This window comes from Culex pipiens, chromosome 1 (assembly GCF_016801865.2).
Source record: "Culex pipiens pallens isolate TS chromosome 1, TS_CPP_V2, whole genome shotgun sequence".
NCBI classification, from domain to species: domain Eukaryota; kingdom Metazoa; phylum Arthropoda; class Insecta; order Diptera; family Culicidae; genus Culex; species Culex pipiens.
In genome coordinates this window covers 109,092,144-109,119,935 of record NC_068937.1, presented here as the reverse complement: position 1 = coordinate 109,119,935, position 27,792 = coordinate 109,092,144, and the positions used below count along the sequence as shown (strand labels likewise).

Here is a 27,792-nt window from a genome sequence, read left to right as displayed (position 1 = left end):
AGTTAACAGTATTCCTTCATCACGTTGCCAACCTGGTCCAGAACGTCGTTCAGGAGCAGTACACCGATGCCAAAATTCTGTCCTTTTGGATGGCCAACAGTTCCGAGTTTTTGCACTTCCTCAAGTCCGACCGGCACATCTCGGCGTTCAGCGTCCAGGCCCAGGAGGTGCTGGCCGAGAGCGTCCAGACAGCGTTCCGCAACCTGGTGTCGATCTTCCACGTGGAGCTGTCGCAGACGCTGAACCAGTTTCTGTCGGAGAACATCGACCACGACTCGGCCGCCGGGCTGGTGCTGTCCGTGCTGGGCTCGGCAATGGCGCTGCTGCGGAGGTGCCGCGTCAATGCGGCCCTCACGATTCAGCTGTTCTCGCAGCTGTTTCACTACATCAACGTGGTTTGCTTCAACAAGGTGAGATTTCAGTTATAAATTAGTTATTTTTTTAAACAGAAATTACGACTTGACGACTTGAATATTTGGAGCTTGAAGATTTGGAGACTTATGGAGTTTTTTTTGAAAAGGTCCTATAAACAAAATTTTCAAAAAAATAAAAAAAAAATCATTTTTTGCTTTTTGGGTGATTTTGAATACCCCTGACTCAAGGCGGTTCTAAAAACACCCAAAAAGCAAAAAAATAAAATTTTGTTTATAGGACCTTTTCAAAAAAAACTCCAGACTTGAAGACTTGGATACTTCAAGACTTGGAGACCTCAAGACTTGGAGACTTCAAGAATTGGAGATTTGAATACTTGAAGACTTGGAGACTTGAAGACTTGAAAACTTGAAGACGTGGAGACTTGGAGACTTGGAGACCTCAAGTCTTGGAGATTTGAAGACTAGGAGACTTCAAGACATGAAGACTGAAAACTTGAAGACTTGAGGACTTGAAGATTTAAACATTAAAATTGTTCATATTCAGTTCGTCACGACATCACACATGTGCACCAGTGCGTGGGGCCGGGCACTAACCGAACGCCTCTCCCTGCTGGAGCTGTGGGCCGAAAAGCAGGGCCTAGAGCTGGCCGCCGATTGCCACCTGGCCAAGATCAACCAGTGCGCGCAGTTTCTGCAGGCGCCCAAAACATCGGTGACCGAGGTGCAGCAGCTGGCCTGCTCGTGCTTCCGGCTCAACTCGCTGCAAATGGGCGCTCTGCTGTCGCAGGAGACCATCCCGCGGAATCTGATTGACACCGCCGTCCGGATGGCGGAATCCGTGGCGGACGAGCTGAGCAGGGCCGACGGACGGGAGATTCGGTTAGAGGAATCGCCGGAGTTGCCGTTGGCGCTGCTGCTGCCGGACGATGGCTTCAGCTGTGACGTGGTGCGGGGCATTCCCGCCGGGTTGGTGGACTTTTTGAGTCCGTTCCAGATGGCCAACATGTGCCGGCTGGCGTCGCAACCTACGAGCATTGGGCTGTGGACGGTTTACATGCATCAGTTTAACGTGAGTCAACTAGTGTTAATATTTGTAGTCTTTAAATCAAAAAAAAAAAAAAATCTTCAAAACAACAGCAGGGTCGCTCACCGAGCGTCATGTCCAGCAAGTTGCCCCAGCCGGAGATTCAGCTCATCAAACTGCACAAAAACGCCAACGGCATGGGTCTGTCGATTGTGGCCGCGAAAGGTGCCGGCCAGGAGCGGTTGGGAATCTACATCAAGTCGGTGGTGACGGGAGGAGCGGCTGACCTTGACGGTCGGTTGCAAGCCGGCGATCAACTGCTGGAGGTTGACGGTCAAAGCTTGATCGGAATCACCCAGGAACGGGCGGCGGATCATCTCGTGCGAACGGGGCCCGTCGTGACGCTGAAGGTGGCCAAACAGGGTGCAATCTACCATGGGTTGGCCACCCTGCTGCAGCAGCCCAGTCCGGTTATCCAGCGCGGTAAGTACTTGTTGTTGGCGGAACGCCACGTATTCGCACGAGCTAGAGTTGTAATACTAACAGGGTAACATTTGCTAAACATTCCCATGCTGCTTGTAAATGTATGGTCATCAACAAAAAACGGTAAAATGGTTTCCATTTTTGTTACAATCGCTAACTTTGCATGCTTTGCCAACTACTAACAAACAAACATAACCTAGAAATAGAAAACGAGTTCAACTGCAACGTGTACGACAACGACGGCAACCAGCGGTACCACTTTGGCCGGTCGAACGAAAGTCTCAACTTTCACGGCAGCTCGCGGTCCATGTCTCGGCGAGGCTCGCTGCGGCAACCGCTGACGCCGGTCATTACGCACACTACCTCGACGCCGTACCTCTCGTATCACGACGCGTACCGCCGGATGTCCAACCCGGACATTAGTCAGGGCCGTCGGTTCAGCGTGTCCCTGTCCAATGACGACATTCTGTCCAACGACCAGCTGCAGCAAATTCACTTTGACCCGCGCTATCGGGACTGCCGGTCAACGGTCAGTCTGAACAGCAGTTTTTACAATCGCACCAGAAGCAATAGTTTGGGCAGCATCGGAAGGGGGCTGGCGGCCGCCTGTAGCACCGGAATCCCAACGATGCCTAGCATTCCACCCCCCACCACTCTCAGCAAACCCACCCGTTACGACACGCCACCCTCAATCTACGTCGAGGATTACGACTCCAGAGGGAGCAGCCACAACAGCAGTCGGGAGATGATCAAAATCGAGGAAAGTGTCGAACCAGAACCGGAATCGCCGGTGGTTGCGCACGTGCCTGTGTTTGAGGTCCGGATTGAGGGGCCCTCGACCGAGTCGAACCTGTCGTTTGTGGCGGACGTGAACCTGGACGATATTCCGTTCATCGACGACGATGACGACGAGGAAAGGGTAGGAATTGTTTCGAGCGCGGGACGAGGTTCTCTTTCTAGTTTTATTTTTGTTTTCGTTTAGTGATGATGTCTTTCTTGAGTTTTGGAAAATGCGGTGGCGTTGCGATTTGTGCCGGTTTAATGAGCATTTTTTGTCTGTGTAACAGGTGCTTTCGCAATTAGAGGCAACACCGACTAGCGGAGTTCACACTTCGAATGTTGTTCATATAGACATTGTAGACTGTCTACGATACATTGTGAATGGATTTTAGGAAAATGTGATTTTCTTCAGTTGATTCCCGTTTGAAGCAGTGTCTTTCTAGAGCAGTGAGGTTATCCTTTTCTTTGTTTGGCTTTTAATTTTCATAAATATCTGCATCATCAAATTTACAAAGCAAAATAATAATAATGAGAAAACGCAAGACAAGTTTGTCCCACCTATGTTAAACATTGATATCATTAGTTTTATTTACCACTTTTACGATGAAACTTGTTCTTCTAGAAATCGTTCTGATCGTGCTATCTTGTCGCACGTCGATTATGGGCCAAATTATGTTAAAAACGCTATTTTGTTCAGCTCTAAATGCCTCATTTTTGATCTTCACAGATCTTCAAAATTCGATTTCAATCCTATCCAAACCCGGCAATAATTCTGTGCATTGATGTCAATTTTCATATGGAAGAAGTTTCGATCTTGTCATGCTATCTTGACTACCCCTTAAAATTGCTGCAATTGCGACAACTAGCGAACGGGAATTTAGTCAGAACCAGATTGACACACGTACATGCCCGACCGCTGTAAACATTTTTAGATATAACTTGGGACTCCAGCAACCAAATTCAACCAAACTTCGGGACAATGCTCAGAACGGACAGCCTAACAAAGCGTGTTTGTTGTTGTTTACATTGCGTGCTCTAGAGATTTTTCAAGGTCAAACATTAAAACGCATTTTTTTCTCGGAACGTCAAAAAGCGACGTGCGCTATTATGTCGCAATTGATTATGGTAGATTTCATAACTAAACACAATCTTACCGCAATGAAAAATTACAGGTCAAAATTCTAAAAATGCCAAACATAGATAAGATCAAATCTACTGCTCTAGATGCATATCACACTGAACGATTATTTGGTTTAAAGTTTTCTGTGAATGACTGTTTAGTTTTCTTTAGCTAAAACTTCTTCAACTAGAATTTTTCAGTAGGCAGTATAGATAGAAAAACAAGTTAACGTCAAAAAAGACACACATTACGTATTTCAAAAAATTTATGGAGACGCACGGTACGACAAATGTTGTGCTGACCCACCAAGCGTTTCCACATTAAAATTTAAGAGAAACAACTCCTGATTCGACGTTTTTCTTAAACGTTATTTTTATTGAGTTCCTTACAATTAATGATTGAAAAGTTTGAATATCATATTAAAGTTATGTGTATAGTATCAAAAATTAGAACACATGTGCCACATCATCCTGCATAATCACGTAGATAATCTCAATCGAATCGGCCTCTATATGTTTTGATTTGATGGCAGACACCACATTCACCGCAGGAAGATTTCCTAACGACATCGTCCAACGAAAAACGAAATCCGTTCCAACACGCACTAATTTTACTACCAAATCATCCCTCTTGTTCCCCCCCACCCCTCAAAACACTCCCACCCTTCAGGAAACTCGTTTCTACACCACCCGCAGTAGCGAGGAGGACCTGCGACCTTCTGCGCCACCACCGCCAATGCCTCCACCGTACGTGGCCGCCCCGCCACCACCACCACCCGCACCCACCCCTGTGGCAAATTCGACAACCCTTGGCAACATTGCCAGCATCATGATAAACCCGGGCAGCCGGCGGGGCAGCAACTCTTCCTGCCGTAAGACGGTCAGTTTCGACATCATCACCGGCACCGGCAACGCTCGGCCTGGAAGTCAACAGGACATCAACGGCGGCACGACGACCTACGAGGACGACAAATATTCCAGTCATTATCACCATCATTACCAGGATGCCAACGGCGGCACCAACGATGGCGAGGCCGACGACGACGACGAAGGTGTCCTCGGGGATGAGGACGAGGACGACGAGTTGTCGGCGACGGCGTCGTTCCGGAGTCGGCTCGCCAGGGGGACCAAAAAATCACCAAGTGAACCTATATTCAAATTTTGTAAAGTCAAACCCAGTGCCAGCAGTAGCAATAGCAACATCAGTTACACTAATAAGAACATCAACAACAACTATAGCAATAGCAGCGCAACGCGTGGTAACAATAACAATAATGATAGTAATAACTACAGCGAGGAGGAGGAGTACGAGGATTCGGAGGAGGAGGAGGAGGACATTGACGACGCTGTCCGGCAGAGCCACGTGGAGGCCATTAGGGAGTACGTGTGTAGTAATTTTGTAACGTCGTCGTCGCCACAGGATTGGCCGAGGACGAGGGCCAGGCGGAGGATGTCGCAATCGAACAATAACTACAACATCAACAGTGTGGCAAACGGCGACGACGACCACTGTAAATTGCTGCGGAACATTAGATTGCTCAAGGAATCGTCCGGCACTAATCATCATCACAGCGTTAACAGTAGTAGAAGTCCGCTGAAAGGTAACCTGCTCGTTGCCGGAAACGAAAGCTGTTTTATAACTGATGTTTAATGCGAGGATGCGATGCGATTCGGAAAGCAAAAAAAAAAACACCAATTTACCGTATACAAGTTTCATACCAGAATTCATTTGTTGTTTTTCAAAGTAAGTGCGATGCACGCTGCCGCTGATTTTTTTTTCTTTCTCAATGTTGTTCAGTGTGTTCAAAGTTGTCTTAAAATCTCAACCCTCGTTGAAAGCATTACAACATATGTGTCATGTAATTTTCATTCCCCTTCTCCCCACCCACGTGCATTGCCACATGCAAACATGGTTAAGATTTTTCGAAACATGCAATCTTACCTCTATCTTTTTACACTTGAAATTGGCAAAAATTATTTAAAATTGGCCTGCAGAAACTGTTTTCACTTGCACTTGAATGTATTTTTTTTATTTCTTTTGAACGGAATGGCACATTCAAGCTACGTTCACTGTTATTGTTTGAGTGTTGTCAGAATGAATTGCTTGAACAAGTAAAGGCATTTCTTGACCCCTTTTATAAGTGCATGACCACATTCATCTTTAAATGCTTTTTGTTTGCATACATTTTTTTTTAAATAAGACATTTCGAGCCAAACAACTCATTAGGGCACAAAACCATAAATCGCAACTCGAGAAAACTAACGAAATAGGAAAGGGCACATTTGAAGCAATTTGTGTGATTTGGGGTAAACATTATTAGGTGCCCTTACGTTATTTCTTTTCTCAATAGGAAATTGTTTGCTACCATTTTTTTTTCTTGGAGGATGGCGTGCCAAATTTGGCAGATTTGTTGGCACATCACAAGATCGCAGGTTAATATAACTGAAAAAAAACTATAATTTTTCAGCAAAAGAACCGTAAAACATTCCTGCCATTTAATACTGATTTTAGATTAAATTCAAATTGTTTTTAGGAAATACCCAAATTAAACTGTGTATAAACCGATTCCCCACAAAAACAGCACTATTCGAAAAACGAAAAACGATTGGCCGCGCGCAGATGTGCGAATTTTCGCGATTAAAAGACGAAACTTTTGGTAGTCTTTAAAAAAGCCTGAAAAAAGAAAAGTTTTTTTTTACGTTTTCGCCATTTTACTGTTTGCGCCCGGCGCGTCGAAAACCCCCGGTTTTATTTTCAAAAAATCGTATCTCGGAATCCTGTGAATGAAACGCCACAATGTTTTCAAACAAAGACTCTTTGATCCCTTAAAAACAGAATTTTCAATTTCCAAACGACCTTTCCAAATGTAAGGCTAGATTTATGAAATTTACAAATCACCGTTCATTTGCGTCAAAGAGATTTAAAATCTGTTGAAATGGCGCGTGGTTCTGATTTTTTGATAAAATGTGTTTTTATTTTGCGAAAATCATCAAAAAAGGCCATTTTTTTACCATTCTAACACCGCATAGGTCACCCTAATCTAATCTAATTTGACACAAACGCAGCCAGTCCGATAAAAGTATGCTGGAAAATCGCCCCAAGCTTTTCTTGTCAATATTAATCATTGCAGTTCATCCAAAAACAATCGAAAATGTATTACACACCAAAAAATAATCATGTAATTTTGTGTCTTTTTGATGCACATAACTGGAGCGTCTGATTTGACACAATATACATCAGATTTGGAAATTACATGAACCTAACGAGACACCCATATGAGCGTTGAATTTTACGCTAATTGAATAAGAGATGATGTAATTTTAAGTTGATGTAATTTTGCTAAATTCAAAATAAATTCGCTGGGGTTTTTAGGTTAGAAAATTGAAAAGAGTCACTTTTAGTTTGTTTTTTTTTATTTTACGACTAGAAACGCTACATTTACATTTAGAATTTGATAATTTTCTTCGCTTGTTTCAAGCAACACTTGCACTGGATCAAGAAGTTACCGAAAATACAAAGTTAACTTGATTCACTGAAAACGCCTTTCCACGTTCCGTCTCGGAAGAACCATCCGCCGATTGCTGTTGGTGGCCTCTTATTATCCAAGCTGGGCACCGAGAACGCAACTACTTCTGGGGAGATCGTTTTGTTAAAAATCTCAAGCCGGTTCCGGATCCAACCGGATGATGATTGGCGATGCAATTTAACCTAGAAAAACACTTTTTTTCATTCAACTGCTGTTATTCAAGGTAAAATTCAGCTTACCTGATTGACCATCCGTGAAGTAAGCTGCGGAACAACGAACGCCCGTTTCGTGGAAAATTGGGTGGTCTCTAGTCCTGCTGGATGCTACCGTGGACGAATAGTTGGCGTAAGCTCAACTCAATCCATCTTTGTCCGTACGGCGGCTGACGGTGTTCCGTGTCCGTGAGTCGGAACCGTAATCGTTGGGACTAAGACGACGATGAAATCCCACTCCTCTTCCGATTCTTGTTTCGGAAGATGTCTCAGAACGTTCTGAGGCAGGTTCCAGTCAGACAACCGGAACATAGGCCTGCCGGAAGAGTTCTTTCGGTCCTCCAAGCTGCTGCTCATGATGATTTCGAAATTTTACGAAATGCAGCAGGGAAAATCCGTCCGTTTTGTTTTTCGCATCCTGAAACAGAAACAAACAACAACCAATAAGCAACAATTATAAAATTAATTGATAACTATGTTTATCTCACCTTTGAGTGCGATTTTGTTGCTTCAGTTGGCAGGTACTTGCCAGATCTGCCCTAATTTACGGGAATTGTAGCACCGGTCGAGCTGTTCCAACCGTTCCGACAGCAACTTGTCTCGCGATTCAACATGGCTGACATTTCGAGTGGCTCGCTACACTGTTAGATGAACTGACGTGAATTTCAGTTGAAGTACACTTAAAATTACATCGAAATACACGCTCCAGCTATGTGCATCATAAGAGACGTAAAATTAAGTTCAAAGAAAATGATTCTTACGGCTTTGATTATTTAATGTTCAGCTTTGATATTTTAGCCGAAAACTGGCGATGTACGTGAAACCAGCCATAATTTTACATCACATTATTGATTAAATGAATTCATTTTACATTAGATTTATCTTTACGTTATGTGTGGAATTCATATTTTTTTAGTGTGTACAAAAATCAAAATGGCCAGGCCTACTGCGTTGTGTTTACCGCAGAGAATATATAAACGGAACAAATTTTACATTTCACCGCACCAAACGTTCCGAATCAGTTAGTATGAGCCCGATCGGACAACTTTTTTTTAGAAACGTGCAGTTTTCGTGAGAACTGTTATTTCAGTAAATGATTTTCGAAAAAATCAATTTGTAGCAAAACAAAAATTATTGGAAGGTGGCATAACATAGCAATTGTTTAAAAAATTGGATCGTTCTATATAAAGCAGCAGAGTCGAAATCGATATTCACTGATAATGCTCAATTTTGGTGGGGCAGTTCAAACCATGTTTTTATATTTCAAAACATGCAAGAATTTCGATATTCATCCCTCTTTCTAAAGCTGCCATACTTGAAAAAAAAAACATAAAAAATAATTATAAAACCATTGTTTTTAAAACTTAATTGTATCACACTAAAGTTGGAACTTTCTATCTTTTCTTATTCTATTAAATAATTTGATTTTTACAAATTTCACAGCTCTGTTTTTGAAACGTTGGCATGAGAATGCTTATTGATTGTTTACTTAATATCGTGCAAGATACACTCACTTCAATTTGGCTTTAGCTCATATTAATTTTAGTAGTGTTTTTTTTAAATATCGTTAAAGATTGCTTTCAAACTGGATTGGATTTTTATGTTAATTCTGTTTCTATGTGTCATGTTGAAACCGGAGTGCATCATAATTATGTCTCATTTCAAATACTCAAAAACATTTCCCATTTTATTATCAGTAATCAAAAATTCAAATTCGTTTTTGCGCTAAAAAATGTTGCTGTTTCCCATCACCAATCCATCGCAACAATCGCATGATGACTCATTGTGTATTGTGTTCTGAACGTACCCCATTCCTTCCAAAACTTCATATCCATCGTTCCAGTCAAATTAGAAACCCATCGTCAATCTCCCGAACCCACCACTTGCACCCTAATTCGAAAGCTCGTCGAAGAAGAATTCAGTCACACTGCCAAACCGATCGAATCGGAATCGTACTCGTGTCAGGTCCGCTGGAGCGTCGAAGAACAACCGACGGAACCGGTTCGAATTGGCCACGGCAAGGTGAAGGCGTTGACCGCGTTTTACGACTCACTGAAAAATGTAAATAATAACATTCAGTTGGGAGGACCGATGGGCGGAAGGTCGAAGAGGTTGTCATCTTCAACGCCAAATCTTGGGAGTTGTGTTGGGAATGAACGGGGTACTGTGAAGGAGAAGCTGACGACCGTTGAGGAGGAGGAAATCTTGAGTCAACTGAAGCAGTGGAGTGAGTTTGGATCGATGAGTGAGGACATGGACAAGAAGTGCAACCTTCACAAAAGTGCGTCCTGTGAGGATTCCGTGCACAAAGTTGGGATTGAAGCTCGCGACGACAAGTTGGATGGAAGGAGAAAGCCCATATCCAGAAGCACCGTAAATCTGAACCACTACCAGGTGGTCGATTACAACTGGAACCACCAACAACCTGACGGGTTCATCCTCAAAAAGGTCAAACTGTGCAGCAAAAACTGCACCAACATCGAGAGCAACCGGATCCAGCTCCGGCTGACGTACCTGACCGGCGGTAGCTGTCCAAATTTGCTCTCGTCAGTTCGTCCGGCTACGCAGCGCCCGCTCAGTCCGTGCCAGCCACCGCCGAAGCAAACGCTGCGCCAGCTGAAGAGGCAGCAAAATTTGATTAAAATTTTAAAAGCCGTCAATCGTAGATTTGCACCGCCGGATGGGACAGGAAAAGTGTCCGCGCCTGTCAACAGTTGACAACCGCCGCTGGAGTCATCACCGGGGTCGTCAGCGTGGATATCGGCCAGTATGAATCACCGTTCTGAAAATTTAGCGCACAAATCAACACATTCACCTTTATCCATTGCAGCTTTGTTTTTGGCTCTGGCCGCATAAAATCACTTGCATACGTAAAATATTTGAAATTGCTTTTTGGGGAGCAGAAACTGAGAGAGGGGAAACCGAACAGACTTACAACCAAGAACAGGAAGTCATTGGTTAATTGGTTTCGAAAACAATTGCTTAACCAGTTATTTTGAACTGAATGTAATTGGTGGTGTCAGTTGGTGAAGTGAATCAATCGAATATGTTTGTAAATCTTCTCAGTTACTTGAATAACACAATTTTTTTTACACCTTTTTATATTTTTCATTAAATGATTGTAAATAAAGGTCCAAAAAAATTCAACATGACACCATAAATTTCATCCAAGATTTAGAATTCAGTAGATGCTATGAACTTTCACAATAATTCAGAGTACTGTAGCTACAAAGCACTTTGCTTTTTATTCCGTCAGAATTTAGTGACCACCAAAGCACCACTACGTTCTGATAAGCTTCGTTTTCCGAACAAGCACAAGTATCGTAGAGTTTGTTGTGTTGCTCCGCACCTTTAGAAATCATAATATTTCTAGCAAGCAGCACACCTTCGCAAGTTCAGCCCACCCTCGTCACCTTCCCCGTCCGTAACGTTCGATTGTCGTAACATTTTTGGTAGTTTGCGAAGAGTTTTTCCCAGTAGATACAGCTTGCCGAACCACTTATTGCATGACCCCGCCCCCTCGTTTAAAGTAACCCTATGGAGTTGTAAATGTAACCCCCCCTCCCCTCAAATTGACTAAAAATCTAACAAAATTGGACATGGTCGGTTACAAGTGCTCCTTCTCCGTAAGCTCCCCCCCACCAAGCTAGGTAGTTTTGTTCCGTTTCTTGTTTGGAAAGCAAAAAAACAACTATCGTAATCTACTCAATTTGGCACTCCGTTTCTAAAATCAACACCCGTTTCGCCCAAAACCGGAACCCCCGTCTCCAGGTGGCAGACGAATGTCCGAACGAGACATGACACGCGTAGGCAACGACCCCACCAAACCACCCGTACCCTCAACCTCCGGACAGCAGCTGCTCAACAGCAAGTCGGTCCCCGCGCTGCACCACGTCGGCGGTGGCGTCGGGGGCGGCACCATCGGTAAGATTTTCGGGCTCGATGCGCTTGGAGCGATTGTTTCATTGAGTTTTGTCAACATTTGTACATTTTTGTGTGTTTCATTTCTTGTTTTGAGTTTCATTAACTTTAAGTGCACAAATCAATCAGCACGTTTTACTCCATCACAATGATTACAAACAATTGCAATTTTTAACGAAACTAATCAATTGCAGCACTTTTTCAACAGAACTATCCCACTGAAATACGTCAAATAACTAAATCAAAAAATCATTCCGTAGGTTCGTCGGTCAACAAGTCGCGCAGTATTCACAACTTGGCGGGTGGCAACGTCCAGGACCAGGGATTCTATCAGAACCTTAGTGTGTACCGGGCGCAGAACCAGAGTCACCCGAATCTGGGTGAAAGGTAGGTGGTTTAGTATAAATTTGCATATATCAAAGAAACCATAACCTATTTGAAAAAACCCTTACGAAAAATGGCAGCGTATTTCCAGCGTCCAATTTAACACAAAAGTCTTTTTGACACTAAAAACGTGTTCATCATGGAGGGGAGCAGCTGTGGCTGAATGGTTACAGTGTTCGCTTTGTAAGCGAATGGTTCTGGGTTCGATTCCCATCTGCTCCCATCGAGAAAGTTAAGGATATAGAAATACTTGAAATGCTGAATATGAACGAAAAATCAAAGTCGCTGCAGGCGGGGTTCGAACCCCCGTCCTTTGGATTGGTAAGCAAAAATGCTAACCACTAGGCCATTGCGACTTGGTGAGCTTAGACTGGAATTAGGAATACTGTTACAACCAACCCGCAACGCCTTTCGAGGTGTATCCTAGGGTTCTACCTCTCCTACTAACATTGAGTCCAAAACCTCCCTACAAACATCTATACCACTAAGGTGACGTAGGGGTCCTTGCGCACTTTAGATAGGTGTTTACTAACGATCCTTCCCATCCCTGAGGATAGCTTGGACCCGGCCAGGACCCCCTTATGCCCTGGGTTGTATTACACACTCATCAAAAGATGAAGACATGGTATCTCCCGTGTTGGAATATTGTTCCGGATGAGGGTCTAATACAACCACACCAAACAGTGGGATAAGCGTTGTGGAGCCTTCCGGTGGTGGGGCGTCCTCCAAATGCTAATGCTAATGCTAATGCTAAAAACGTGTTCATCATGGTTAAAATCGCTGTCCCAATTCGCCCAAGATGACGGTAATAGGCATGTTCTGGACACTGTGTGAACATTAATTTTCAATAGTTATACGAGCCATGTATTGAAAAAAAAACTCCATCCATTTTTTTCGGAGAGTAAAGCAAATTGGGCATAAGAATGACGAGGACGTTTGTTGTGACTCGTGCATTGCTAGAATAGGGGAAGGTAGGGCAAGACGATCATATGGGGCAAGAGGAACAATCGCTCGTACGATCGTTATTCTTATAATTTCCAATATTTCCAATATGAGGAATCGTTACTAGCAATGCAAGTAGTTACACAGTAAAAAATTTCTGTGTAAAATCGCATGCAGAAGCATGCACATCACCTTTGTGAGCAAAAGCATGTATTATTGTATGCGAAAACGTGTACACAAAAAGCATGTACAAAAGAAAAATAAACAAATTTTGCTCACCCCAAAAATAACATCAATCTGTTGAGAGTAATATCCAGATTACCAAGTCCGCGCCCCAACCATCTCGGCTATATCGCCGCTGTGAAATTTCCTGGATCAACACCGATGTAGCTGTACGTTCCCCATACATCGTATATAGTTAATTCAGTATACGACGTACGGGAAACCTACTGCTACATCGGCGTTGAACACAACTCTTACAAGACGTTGAGATAGCCGAGACGGTTGGGGCGCGGACTTGATAATTTAGATAGGACTCTCAACAGATTGATGATATTTTTGGGTTGTGCAAAATTTATTTATTTTTCTTTTGTTCATGCTTTTTGTGTACACGTTTTCGCATACAATATTACATGCTTTTGCTCACAAAGGTGATGTGCATGCTTTTGCATGCGATTTTACCATCGGATTTTTTGCTGTGTAATGCTACTACCACATTACCGCCAAAACGTCGTAAACGCCACGGGACACACGATTGAATAGTGTTTTTATCAAATCCTTTGTTTTATTATAACAGTGTCCCTACCAATGACTTGCACCTATTATAAAGTTTTGTTCAGGTGGGGCAGGTGTACCATATGGATTTTAAGTGTGGAAAAATACGAATTGCTGCAACAACATATTTTATTTGGAAAAAATATATAAATGTACAGCAAAACTGATAAACAATTGTAAAAAAATGTCCATAGAAAATATAGTAATTTATGAAAATTTACTATTTAACATCTAAGTATTTTTTTTTTTTGTAAAAACGATCAAATTTTTAGTACAATATTATTATTTAATCTAAAAATGAAAGAAACGTTTCAAATACGTTCTTATCTCATGAGTCTAAGTGATAGCAGTTCAATTTTTAGCAAATTAACATGTTGTTTCATGCATTGTTCCTCCTGCCCCAACGGGTTGTTCGTCTTTTACCACTAGTTGAGTAGAACGTACGGGAAATCAAAAATTTTAAAATCATTTTTACATTAAAAACGATACTTAATCCACCTTTAGGTGGTTGGTGCCTTCCTCACATTCATAAAGTGAATACACCACACAGCGTATAAATAACACCTATTTTTATCAAAATATCTGAGATCAGGCCTCAAAAAAAGTGTATTGAAAACACTAAAGTACTTATAACTTTTGAAAGGGTTGTCAGATCTTCAATCTTTTGGGCTTGTTGGAAAGGTCTTTTGATTACCTATCCAACGATGGGTCGCATAATAGATCCGGACAACTTTTTCATCAAAATATTTGAGATCCGGCCTCAAAAAAGTGTATAAATAACACTTAAGTGCTCATAACTTTTGATCGGGTTGTCAGATCTTCAATCTTTTGGACGCGTTGGAAAGGTCTTTAAAATACCTTTCTAACAATATGTAGCATGACGGGTTTTCTTACAAAAACCACCCTTTTTACAATCTTCCGAAGTTTAGCTAAAACCGTTTTTGCCTTCCTCACCTTACTGAGGAAAGGCTATAAAATCACTCGAAAAATGAACTTCTTAATTCGACCTCGTAGACCTACCTTCACGTATACCTATCGACTCAGAATCAAATTCTGAGCAAATGTCTGTGCGTGTGTATGTCTGTAAGTCCGTGCACCGAAAAAAATGCACTCGATTATCTCCGGACTGGCTGAACCGATTTGGACCGTTCTGGTCTCATTCGATCCGTCTTGGGGTCCCACAAGACCTATTTTAACTATTATGAAGTTTTGTTTAGTATTTCAAAAGTTATGCTAAAAAAACGATTCTGGCTAAAGTTTGAAAGATTGTAAAAAGGGTGGTTTTTGTAAGAAAACCCGTCTGATCATACATTTTTGGAAAGGTATTTCAAAGACCTTTCTAATGAGCCCAAAACATTGAAGATCTGATAACCCTATCAAAAGTTATGAGCACTTTAGTGTCATTTGTACACATTTCAGAGGCCGGATCTCAAATATTTTGATGAAAAAGTTGTCCGGATCTATCATGCGACCCATCGCTGGATAGGTAATCAAAAGACCTTTCCAACAAGCCCAAAAGATTGAAGATCTGATAACCCTATCAAAAGTTATGAGCACTTAAGTGCAATCTGTACACATTTTAGAGGCCGGATCTGAAATATTTCGATGAAAATGTTGGCCGGGTCCATAATGCGACCCGTCGTTAGTTGGATAATTGAAAGACCTTTCTAATGAGCCCAAAACATTGAAGATCTGATAACCCTATCAACAGTTATGAGCACTCAAGTCTCATTTGTAGAGGCCGGTTCTCAAATATGTTGATGAAAACTATGTCCGGATCCTTCGTCCGAGCAATTCTTAGCTGGATAATTGAAAAAACTTTTAAATGAAACTATAAGATTGAAGATCTGATAACCCTATCAACTGTTAACAGCGCTTAAGTGTTAGTTACGCACTTGTTAGTTCGGATCCATCATGATGGAATGGATTAATAATATATAAAAATCAAACAAGGACATTGCGTTTATTTTTATTTTTTTCGTGATATACAAAACAATGTAGAGCCTGCAGCCTAGTATACAATTCTGTTTAACACTTTTAGCTGGACATTATTTTTTTATTCGCACATTAACGACAGTCTAGATTGGGCAGTTAATACACTCTAGAAGCAGGTGCAAGGCTAGCATCTTACGTTGTTCGGCCTCTCTAAGTGGTCCCATTTCGCGTCCTTTCTTGAGGGCCAGTGGTATCCTCCTTGCTTGCAGCCTATGACCGGGAGAGGAAGTCGAAGCGGTCGGCATACACCGGCATGCCGTGGCAAACGCAATCGTTCTTTGCTGATCTTCTGGCGTTCCGAACCGCTCGAGCTGGGTGCGTAGAGTTTTACGCAGCACCACCTGGTTCAAGTTGGCCATCACTCTACAAGGGGGAAAAAGCTGTGAAATGTACGAAGAAACTCTTAGCATTTTTCTTTAGCCGCCAGCAGAGTTGCCCGAGGTAGTGCTGAAATAATAAAATAAAATTACTAAGACTATTGAAAAGATATACGTTTTGGTACAAAAACTCACCTTATTGACGAAAAATATTTTTTATTGAGCAAACCAGAAAATCTAAACGAAACGTCTTGACAGCAAAACAGTAAACAGAGTGGATCATATTTGGAAACCGTTCCCTTTCCGCCCGTTCCTACAGAAACGTTGTGGATCGTAACTTTTACACTAAGAATCAAAAGTACACTTTTTAAGACAGATTAATAAGAGTTAAAGCGGCAATGCTCAGAAATGAGTGGACGGGAAAACCGTCTGATTTGAGTGAATTATTTTTATTTTTGACTACATTACTATGTGAGGAAGGCACCAACCACCTACAGGTGGATTAAGTTACGTTTTTTAGCATAACTTTTGAAGTACTTTTCTAAACTTCATAATATTAACTAGGGTCTTGTGGGACCCCAAGACGAATCGAATGAGACCAAAACGGTCCAAATCGGTCCAGCCAGTCCGGAGATAATCGTGTGCATATTTTTCGGTGCACGGACTCACATCCAGACACACGCACAGACATTTGTTCAGAATTTGATTCTGAGTCGATAGGTATACGTGAAGGTGGGTCTACGAGGTCTAATTAAGATGTTCATTTTTCGAGTGATTTTATAGCCTTTCCTCATTGAGGTGAGGAAGGCAAAAACTGTTTTTTTCAAAACTTGTTCTATCAAAGTCTTTGTCAAGACCTGGAATAAATGAATGATAAAAAAAATCCGACAGACTTTTTTACGTTTTCAGTGGGTTTGAACGAACATTTCCTTAGCTTGTTACACTTGCACCACTTTCCCCTTAAGGGATTTTTTTTTTCTTTAAAAAAATATTTTTGTGATGAGCGGAAGTATCTTTCAAAAGCACAAGATTCAGTTTCAGGTGTTAAAACTTCGAATAACTGGTCAAAATGGTCAAAATCATCACATCTAAAAAAAATAATTCTTAAAATTTTGTTTGCTCGTGTAGAATACATGCAAACCCCTTATGTCCTGAAAATTTCTGGACGTAATATTTGAACAAACCCTCACAAAAAATGACAACGTGTTTCAAATTATGTTTTATAATATTTTTTTTATGAAAGATACGTTTTTTCCGAATTTTGAATACTCCATCAAATCTGACGTCCAATTTAACACAAGTCTTTTTGACACTAAATTTCTTTTAAATTTCTTTCTCTTCACGGTTTCGAGCTACAAATCCCGGAAAAATGTGTTCTGGCAAAAATCTGCTCCACCGTCATGAAGAGTATGGACAAATTGATCTCGGATTCGTAATCAAGGATCAAAACAATCCCTTAGAGCAATGTTTCAAGGAAATCGAAATTTTCGATTTCGTGTGAATTGGCGGAAAAAAGTAAAATGAAAAGGTTAAAGTTGGATGTTAGAAAAATGTTTTAGACGAAGAAACTGAAAGTTTATAGAAATTATGTATTATTCTACGAATGTTGAAATTACGATAAAAAGTGAATTATGCACATGAGCATAGTGGTGTAAACATTTCAATCACGTTTTTCTCAGTTTCAAGTTTTTGCATTTGAGACAATTATGCGTAAAACGATACTCTGACAAATATGGGATATGATAAGAGTTGTATTGTTGTCGGTTGTAATGTTGAACTTACAATTTTGGTGGATTTCTTTGAAACGTTTAATCGCTTTCTCATCATGAGTAAGTCATGTCATGTCGGCGAAAAGTTTCACACTTCTTCGCCAAACGTCAGCCAGATATGTGCCATTGAATTTTTTGCGATGAAAGCCACGCAAGATTTGACTGAAGCCGCCGGAACAATAATTCCGGTGAAAATCCGACCATATCTCGGTTCCCAATTGTCCGTCTTCGGTGTCATTTACATAAGAAAAATCCTGGTTGGACTTGGGAACCAAAGTGGAGATGAAAGTGACCAGCAAATAGCTGAGGATTAAATTACGTTTAAAATCCGGCCATTTCGGTCCTTTTGGTACACACGGATCCCCAAACAACCATTCCACATTTATTTGAGAACAGGGTGACCACTCAAATTCCATTTTCAAATTCCCGACTTTTTTCCAGACTTTTCCAGAATGCTCAAATAATAGGCATTTGTTATCTAAAGAATTATTTCAAACAAAAAACTTTCTATAAAAAGTCAATATTAAACACCGAAAAAAAAATTCTCAATGAATTAAAAAAAAACAAATATAGGCATTTTTTGTAATTACAGAAATTAAACAACAAATAAAAAAATTCAAAAATTGAATTTCATTATTATGATTCAGAGTAGAAACACAAACAATTAGTCTTTGAAAAAATAATCGAAAGTTCAACAATACTTAAAACTTCCATGTTATTTTTTAAATTGGCAAACGTATAGTTTTTGATACTTCGTTTCAACTGGAAATGACAAAAAGTTTTAAATAACTGAACTTAAAATTTCGATCCTATTTTTTTAAAACTTCATCATCATTTTAAATCTAAGAACGATTCAAACATAATTGCTGTTATTATTCATTCAAAGGATTTAGAAAAATGTCAAGGAATTCATAAAAAAATGTTTTTGCCAAGTTCCCTTTTTAATTTTGTAATTTTTGATATTGAATTTTCTAATCAATGTTAATTTATCTAGTGGTCAGTATTTAACTGTTTGTTTTTTCAATGAAAATTCAGTTTGATATGATTGTATGTTTTCCCACTTTTTTTAAGCAAAATGTTTGATGAGACTATTTTTTTAAACAATTTTGCAATAACTCAAAATTTCTTGTTTTTTTGCGATTCAATTAATTAAGTTTTCGATAATTAAGTTTTCCGAAAACTGAAAATCAAGCTTTATCTATGGTAGGTAATTTACCCATACTCACAAAAAAAAGTTCAAGGGCAACATTTGGAAAAAAAACATATTTTAAATTACTTAATGAATTTAGTTAAACAATTAATAATATTTACAAAAAAAAACCATTGCCACATTCAATTTGGAATCTGTTTTCAAATATTCAATTTATGTGACAAAATTAAATAGAATCTATTAGGCTTTATTTTTATATTAGTTTTTCATTGACTTTACCTCTTGTTTAATGAACAAAAAATAATAGCGATCATTTGATTCATAGAAAATATTATGAAAATCTGTGTCAAATTGTGTGTGTGTGTCAATATTCATTAAGATTTTGAATGTCTTAAACAGCTTTTCCATACTCAAATATATTGAAATAGTCAAAAGAACCTTAAATTTAAAGAAAGTTACTAAAGCAGAAATGAGTGACTTCAATTTGAAAATTGTTCAAAAGTTAAAAAATAATTTTCAAACAAGTATGCTCAGAATTCCCGACTTTCCCCGACTTTCACAAAATCACAAATTCCTGACTTTTTCCCGATTTTTTGCGGATTTTGGCAAATTCCCGACTTTATCCCGACTTTCCCGATTTCCCGACTTGAGTGGCCACCCTGATTTGAGAATGATTCAAAATCAATTCATTTATGAAAAAGTCGTTATTTCCTCATAAAACTTTAGAAAACCAAAAAAAAAAACGCTGTTGATCAACGCGTTGATTATCGATAATCAACGTGATGATCAACGCCTCCTTTGACGTTGACGATTTAATCAACGATGGCTCCGTTTACGATTACGATTATATCAACGATCAACGACATCGATGACGTTGATTCAACGATTATCAGCATTGCCAGCTACCTTTTGACACTGTAGGTATTGTTAAACAGTTACCGTTATCTGGGGTGAATCGGGACTATAGTCTGAATAGGGATAATAGGTTTTAGAGCACTTAACACCTTGAAATTTGAAAATCGATGCACTATTTTTGTTAATATGTGTCTGCTCTATCCGAAACCTATCAAAAACATCAAAATATTGTACGTTAACGATGCTAGAACAGCTGTCCCAATTCGCCCCAGATGACGGTACCTGATGTCTTGGAATTTGAGAAAATTTTCTAGCTGTCAAACACTTTTGCGCCCTTTTCAAATGTTGCTTCAGAATGTAGCTAAAATCGGTTCGGAAGGAGCTGAGAGACCTACTTCTAATTTTTGTAACCAAATTCACACTCTCCTTTTTCATTTCATCCTTAACAGACCCCAGATGCCGCTCCAAACATCACTCAACTCGCCGGGTGCGTCCATCAGCAGTGGCAGCAGCAGCCAACACCAGCTACCGCAACAGCAGCAGCAACAACAACCCATCTTAAGCCGTCCATCATCTGCCTATTTTAATAGCAATAACAGTACTAACCCAAACACTTTATTGTTGACAACACCAACCAACTCAATGTCGTACGGAATGCCCAACCAGCAGCAGCAACAGCCACCTCTTAGTACCAACATATCACACCCGAATCTGGCCGGCACAGCCGGAGGAACCATGAACAACCGACTGCAGCAAAAGATGCAGCAGCAGCAGTTTGTGCGCGACGCCCAGGGTCAGCAGAGTCTTCGGTTGAACCAGATGATGGCGCCGTCAATGCCAAATATTGCCCATCCATTCCAGCAGCAACAGCAGCTAAACCAGCAGCAGCAAGGTCATCAACATCCAGCGCAGCAACATTTGGGTGGAATCTCCGCCAGCCAGAGTATGCAGAATGTTAACATGATTGCCGGAGGTGGTGGCGCGTTTGGCTACCAGAATGGTAGTCCGATGATGTCTCCGCAGCTGTACTCGACCGAACAGCAACAGCATGCCTCACTGCTTCGTGGCCAAGCAAAGCTGGCCGAGATGAACGAACTGTTGAAGCGGCGCAATCAAATTGTGCCTCCTCAGCAACAGCAGCAGCAACAGCAGCGATCCCAAAATTCCCAAGATTCTTCAATGATGCCATCCCCCCAAATGCCGCAACAGCAGCAAGCCCAGCAACATCCGGGCTTCAGCGGTGCTAGTCCTCATCCCGGTGGAACTCCACTGAGCTCCCACAAGCAGATGCTGCCGCCGACGACCGCCCCAAAACCGCAGCAACAACAGCAGCAGCAGCTTCGTCCCGATCAAGGGATAGAACATCCGCCACTTCCGCCGACCGCAACACATCCGCTGTACAAAACCGGTCCCGGAAGCAACTCCACACTGAATGCCCCGTACAGCTCGTCGGAACCGCCAAAGGTCGGTTACTACCCGCCCCAAGTGCCAACGACGCAAAACAAAAACATGATTGCCCCGGGCACGAACCCGTGGGAGCGCGAAGAGAAGGAAAAGGAAACGGAACTGCGACGGGAGCAGATCCGGGCCTGGCGTGATCAGCAAATCGCTGAGTTGCAGTCGCTGCCGCACAGAACTCCCCAACAGGAGGACCAGCTGCGAACGCTGGCACTCGAGCGTGACTTTGAAAGACGCGCCATGGAGGAAGACCAGGACTTTGACAACGATATGTCACCTTACGGCAAAGATTCCGCAAGCGTGCAAGAAGTGCTGAGACTAGCGCAAGCCCCGAACACCATCACGGCTCCGCTGACCAAGATGAAGCAAGTGGACATCAAGATGCCGTCGGTGCAGAACGTTGAAACCGGCTCAAACGACGGCCAATCAGCCAACTCGGTAGCCAACACGATCGCCAGCTTCCAGCAACAAGTAGCTTCAGCCTCGGCTTCCATCCAGCCCAAGAGCATCCTCAAACACAACAACAGCAGCACGCCCTCATCTCCCTCCAAGAGCGCAGCCGTCAAGTCGGCCAGCTTTGCCGCTCAACACGACAAAAATCTGAACCTCAGCGAGATCACCATGAACAACACCAACGCCAACCAGATGATGTCTCAGATGGCGCTTGACATGGCCCAGCTGAACCTGGCTGCCGATCGCGTCGACGAAGACCTCAACGACCTGCAGGCGGCCGTCAACGGGTACGGGCCGCAAGACCCCAACAACCAAAACAATGGCATCGTCCCACCCCCACCTCCTCCGGAGCGCAACAGCTCGTACGTGATCATGTCCCAGCAGCAGCAAAAGCTACGTAGCAGCTCCACCAAACTCACCTTCAACAACACGGTGACCACCGACGCTCCCCAACAGCAACAACAACAGCAGCAGCAGAACCTCATCAACAACAATCCCAACAACGGCAACGGAAACAACACGCTGGGTAGATACAGCAGCAACAACCTGCTGACGACGGCGCAGAGCCCGGTGACGCCACAGCAGAACATCGCCAACATCAACAACAACGCCATGCTGATGAGCAACGCGGCGCTGCTCAACAGTCGGCGGGTATCGTTCCACGACGAGGACGCCGTGCTGGCGAACATGATGAACAACAACAACGGGATAGGTGCTGCGGGAGGTAGCATCGGAAGCAGCTACACCGAGGCGGGTCATCTGATTGGCAGCAGTAGGGCGGGCGAGCAGGGCGACGGAGGCGATTTGGGGACGATCCACGAGCGACCGGATCCGGATGTGAGTACTTGATTAGTTTTATAAAAGGCCGCATGAAGAAGCTCTTTTCTATTACGGACTTCAATGTTATTTGACTTCCCAAAATTTTGGTTGGAATAAGACTACATATAAGAATTTACTTCATGACATATCTTGAATACCCTTCAAATATCTGTACTCCGGCATTGATGGCTATCTAGTCCAAACTTCCGGCGTTCAGCCATGGCGCCGCGTCCTACGACGCGCCACGGCTCACGGGCCGTTGTTCGACCGTCTACCGTCACAAACCCCACTCTTTCGCGAACATGGTTCACGTGTGGCATCGCGCCCTCTCTCGTTGTCCCTGCTTTCTTGGTTTGGGGGAATTGTGCACTCTTGGACAGTTGCGCACGGGTCCACTTCCTCGCAACACTCTTCTTTGGTCGTAGAAAACACACCGACGATTTCGTCGAGACCGCTCGCCATTTGCACTGGCCGCTTTCCCGTGCCCGGATTCCACCTGCAAATATTCCAGCTAGAACGAAAAGGCCCTGCGGAATCGGCCACAGTCAGCAACAACGGTTTCCACATCATCTACAACGGTAACTCACCCTTTCGGGGCCTTTTCGTGGCGTCCAGTCGGCCGGGTTGCTCGTGATGCAGGAACGGATCGGTGGAACGTGCGGTCGGTCCGACCGTGTCGATTAGAGAAGGTATTTTTCTTCGAACGGAAAGTCAATGACGTAGTTTTAAGCTAAAAAATACAAATGCAATCTCGCAATCTGTCGCCATACTCTTCTTCAACGAGTCTTTGTTAAAGTTTCCCACAAGTCGCATTATCAAGCGGCGACATCCCACAGGCGATTTTTATCTTACCAACTAGTCGACACAGTGACCTCCATGAACGGTGCTGAAATCCAGTTTCTCCTCCCCTAAAACTTATCTTTCTGTGGGATTGAAGAAGGAACTGGTGCAATTTGACATCATATACTTATCCGGTTAGCTGCTGGTATTGTATTCTTTATGTAAACTAATGTCAAAAACATAAACAATGACTTTTAAAACCCGCCGTTTGAAATGCATGATTTTTAAAACCCGCCAAACAGATCGCAGCAAACTGGTGGTTGCTCAGGGAAAATATCCCTGTCAAAAAAATTATGTTTTTCTTTGAAACCGTTTTGGTTTGTTTAGGTCCTGGTTTTAAACCAGACCGGATCGCACCGAGGTCAGGAAAAGTGGCCAATTTATTTCAGGAATCTGGGTCCCATTCTTTCATCACGATAGTCCCATCAAAATTGAATTGTGTGGTTCCGGATGTTGAACGGATGATGGAAGGTGAAGTCGTCCCCCTGATCGCTTCTGGCGCTTCGGTGTGAAAATTGAAAAAAGTTCTTCAAAGTCAAATTGAATTTGAAGTCGAAGAATGATCATATATTATTAATACATAGATTATGCGTTATTGAAATTTTCAACAAGGGACCATCCATAAACCACGTGGACACTTTAGGGGGGGGGGGGGTATGGCGATTGTCCACGATCCATACAAAAAAGTTTTTTTTTGTATGGTCAATAGTCCACGAGGGGGGGGGGGGGGGGGTAACAGAATCCCAAAAAAGTGTCCACGTGGTTTATGAATGGTCCCCAAGGTTAAATACAAACGTTTTTAGAAAAAAGGGGAGGGGTGTTTGTGTATTGTGTTGCTTAAAATCAAAATGATCAATAAAAATTATTCGAAATTGATTAGAACCTTTTTCAAACTGTCACTTTTGACAAATTATTAAAATAGGCTCAAATAATAAACTTGAAATTGAACCTAATGCAATTATTGTTTTTTTATCTTCCTTAGAATGTTCAAGGCACTATGCTTTTTTAGTTTTCTTCAATCATTTTTTGCCTCAGACAAGACAGTGAGCAAAGAAGCAATTCAGATTCTTTCTGTTTCCTTTGCTTTGCTACTGGAGCAAGAAAAGCATTAAGCAAACAATATCTGAGGTTAAATATTTGCTTTCTGGCGTGAATTTTAGCTCTTCAACCAGATAAAAGCCCAAAACCAACATTCATGAATCATATTGAACTCTGTCCACCGTTATGTTTTCTTATGAAACGGTGTGCAAACGGATGAGCGAGGATTTAAATTTAACAAAAATTACGTATTTAAAAACCTCCTCCATTTATCGCGTTTTATATCAAGAAAAACTAAGCCCTTTTTCAATAAAAATCAATCTAGAGCAGCGATTCTCAACCTTCTTCTAGGCTGGTACCCCCTACCATGTAAATCAAGTAGGCCTGGTACCCCCGTTGAGAATAGCTGATCTAGAGAAACAAGAAACTAAAAACGACTGTGCCACCGAAAAATCACCACCGTTTCAAAGGAAAACAGAAATTGTTTGACAAGGATTTCACCTGAGCAACCACCAGTTTGCTGCGATTTGTTTGGCGAGTTTTAAAAATCATGCATGTCAAACGGCGGGTTTTAAAAGTCATTGTTTATGTTTTTGACATTAGTTTACATAAAGAATTCCAGAAGTAAAAGTGTATTTAATGAAATGGTTTCGATCAAACCTTTTTTTCATTTCTTCGAAGAGTCATTCGGCAGTAGCATTCATATTTTGTGTAGAATCCTCACTCCGGTCAACACGTCCGCTCCATGCTGGAATCCAATCTCAACTGCCTTTTGAGATTTACAGTTCGTTTGACAGATCTCTCCGCCTACACGCTGAACTTGGTTTACTCATGTTGTGTGAAGGTTCAAGGAATAACTTATAATTGTACATTTTGTAGTCCAAATCTTACTCTCGAGCTTTCCAGACTCATATTTACCCTTAATTTGCGGTTTGCGGTTGATTATATAAAACAGTCGCAATCTATGGTGCACTATTGCTCGGCACTTCTGGCTGGATTCCAAGCTCTTTTTATTTATGTAGGGGAAATATACCCATTTTAATCACTCTAAGCCGTTCGACCGATTCTCATCACTTTTGCAGTTTTCCGCTATTTAATCATCATTTTTGAATAATCAACAATGGAGGGTTGCTTGCTCACTTTTATTTGAGCTATTTATTACTTTGGAACAGTCAAAAACACTTTATGAAAGCTGTAATTCATGATCAAAGTGCTGATAGGCCGATAATAGAAATAGGCTGAGAAATGGTATATTTCCCCTACATTTGCATTTGCAGCCACTATCTAGCTGCTATAAATGCAACATTCTAGCAACAGATAATATGTGTCCCTCGCTCTTGCGTCTCAATCCGTTATTCCACGTGTCTTGCACATTCTGTCATCGTTCGAGGTAACTCGCTTTCTTTGATCGTTGACACTTGTGGTTGGCTGACCATAGAAGCATCTGCCAAACATTTTGATTTGATTTGATGTGTGAAGCACAATTTTACCAGCCTACTGTAGGGTATTCTGTAGAACAGTTTCAGAGGCATCATTTTATAGCACACTAAGCTGCTTCTTTCGCTACTCACCACCACGTGGCGCTCATTTTATAGCAAATCTCCCCGAATAAGTTTGCCATAACTAACGCTCTTTCTCTCTTTCCCAAAACATAAAACAGCGCTTCATCGACGAAACGATGCCGGCAATGCTGCACACTCCGACGACCCCGGAAGCGGGCGAAAGCTGGAACATGCAGGTCCAGGCCACTCCCGGCGTGATCGGTGCCCAGGAAGTTTACCGGTGAGTTGTGCTTCTTTCAAGAAATCGCAATTTGAATTTAAAACATTTGATTTTTTCGTTGTAGTGACCCCCGCACCCGCCGGCTGGCCGAGCAGCAGCAGAAGCAAAAGGCCGAACCGGTGCCGGAGAAGCTGTCCTTTAAGGAGAAGATGAAGATGTTTGCGCTCGAGTCGGGCGAGAACAACACGCCCAAGGACAAGCTGAAGATTTCGCGTGCCCAGCGGGACATTGACGCGGTTCACTGATGGTGAGGGGAGTGGGAGCTGCACAAGTTTGAGTTTTTTTTTTCTATTTGACTACTTTTGTGACATGACTACAATTATCTATTGGTAAGCGCGCGCGGTGATGACGACGAGAGATATAAAAACACGTGTTTGAGTATAGAAAAGTGTTTGAACGAGAAGTTGGCGCAACAGCTAGGAAACTTTTTATAGCAGATTTTTGTTGATACTTCTTTAGAGGTGTGTGTATAAAGCAGCGTTGAACTATTGAGAAACAGAAAGTCTAATCGATTCTTGTGTAGTAAAAAAACGGAGATAACTCTACATTGCTGAAATGTAAGAATATTGTGTATTGGAATCAACCCTCAATTATGCTTAAAAATGCAACTCGAAACATGGAAATGATAACTTCACTAGCGAAACCCATCGGACCAAAAAAACAAGAACAAGAAAATATATTGATTTTTATACCTTTTATGCAAATGTATGGAACTACGTGTGTGTTATTTAACGAAATCAGATGCATATTTTAGAAGAGAACATAATCCCACGTCGTGACGTCGCGACGACAGAGAAACATATTTAAAACTGACAACCTATTGGATTTATAGCGAAATGGATAGCCAGAGAGAGAGAGAAACATAAAGAGAAGTAAACTGTGGTAATGCAAGCGGAACAAAACGAAATGATTTAAACTTTAAACAGCAACAACAACACCTTTTCCTACGATTCTAGAGCCGGAGCGATTCGCGCATCCGAAGTCCTATATTTGAAGTAGAGTGTTAGCTATTTTATATCGAAACAAAATAATAAAAAAAAAACTATTTGAAATAAGTGACCTAAACCACAGAGATAGAGAACGAAAACAAACAAAGAATTACTACTCAAATCCCCCCTTCTCCTCCTTAACCACAATGTGTCTAACAGCATAGGAATTTGCAAACGCAGCTACGTAATTTGGCATAGAAAACAAGTAATTAGGTCAATTTCCAGCCCCGAAAACCACTCACAAAAACATCCACCCTTACAGCTAGTAGCAAGCAACAAACCTACTGAAAAGTTAAACCCAGCAAGAAAAACAAAAAAACTGTCTCCCCGAGAGCATAAATAAACTTTGATAGATGTGTACTTTTATGAAATTATTGTAAAGAAATTAGAAAGCGCGCGCTAGTTGCAGGAAAGCGCGAAGAGTTTCCCACTTTTGCATTTTACAAGATATGATAAAATATAGGCGTGTACTAGGCGGGTAAGTTAACCTAAAGATAAGAGAAGAAATATTTAGGGAAGAAAGCGAGAAACACACAACTTATTGAAGCAAGCGAACAGGAATGTTTAGGGAAAATGGTTTTATTTGTTACGACATTTTTAATGTTTTTCAAGAAATTAATCTTTATATATAAAGTATATACATACGAGTCCACCTAGATTCTAGTGAAAAAAGCCCCCTTTTTTAATCTGAACGAATTCCACTAAGAAAATATTATAAACAAAAGAGCACACACAAACACATAGAGTTGCAGCTAAAAAAATAGGTATTAAAGCAGTTGCGAAAGCA

At 41.7% G+C, this 27,792-nt stretch overlaps 1 protein-coding gene and 1 long non-coding RNA gene across 2 annotated transcripts in view; one reads left to right on the top strand and one right to left on the bottom strand.

Moving 5' to 3' along the window:
* The window catches only part of LOC120428367 (afadin-like), a 28,537-nt gene extending 1,147 nt beyond the window's left edge, over nt 1-27,390 (top strand). The window contains exons 2-9 of the mRNA XM_052706021.1: nt 3-410; nt 919-1,443; nt 1,512-1,881; nt 11,291-11,443; nt 11,701-11,827; nt 20,076-22,374; nt 25,895-26,016; nt 26,081-27,390. Of these exons, the coding sequence (XP_052561981.1) occupies nt 3-410; nt 919-1,443; nt 1,512-1,881; nt 11,291-11,443; nt 11,701-11,827; nt 20,076-22,374; nt 25,895-26,016; nt 26,081-26,261 (4,185 nt within the window). The 3' untranslated portion in view covers nt 26,262-27,390. The remainder of the gene's footprint in view (nt 1-2; nt 411-918; nt 1,444-1,511; nt 1,882-11,290; nt 11,444-11,700; nt 11,828-20,075; nt 22,375-25,894; nt 26,017-26,080) is intronic.
* On the bottom strand, nt 6,167-8,561 carry LOC128093534 (uncharacterized). Its single transcript, XR_008212569.1, has 2 exons — nt 8,008-8,561; nt 6,167-7,937 (listed from the first exon to the last, which is right to left on the bottom strand). It is a non-coding gene; the product is annotated as an uncharacterized LOC128093534 (long non-coding RNA).
* Nucleotides 27,391-27,792: the final 402 nt, after the last annotated feature.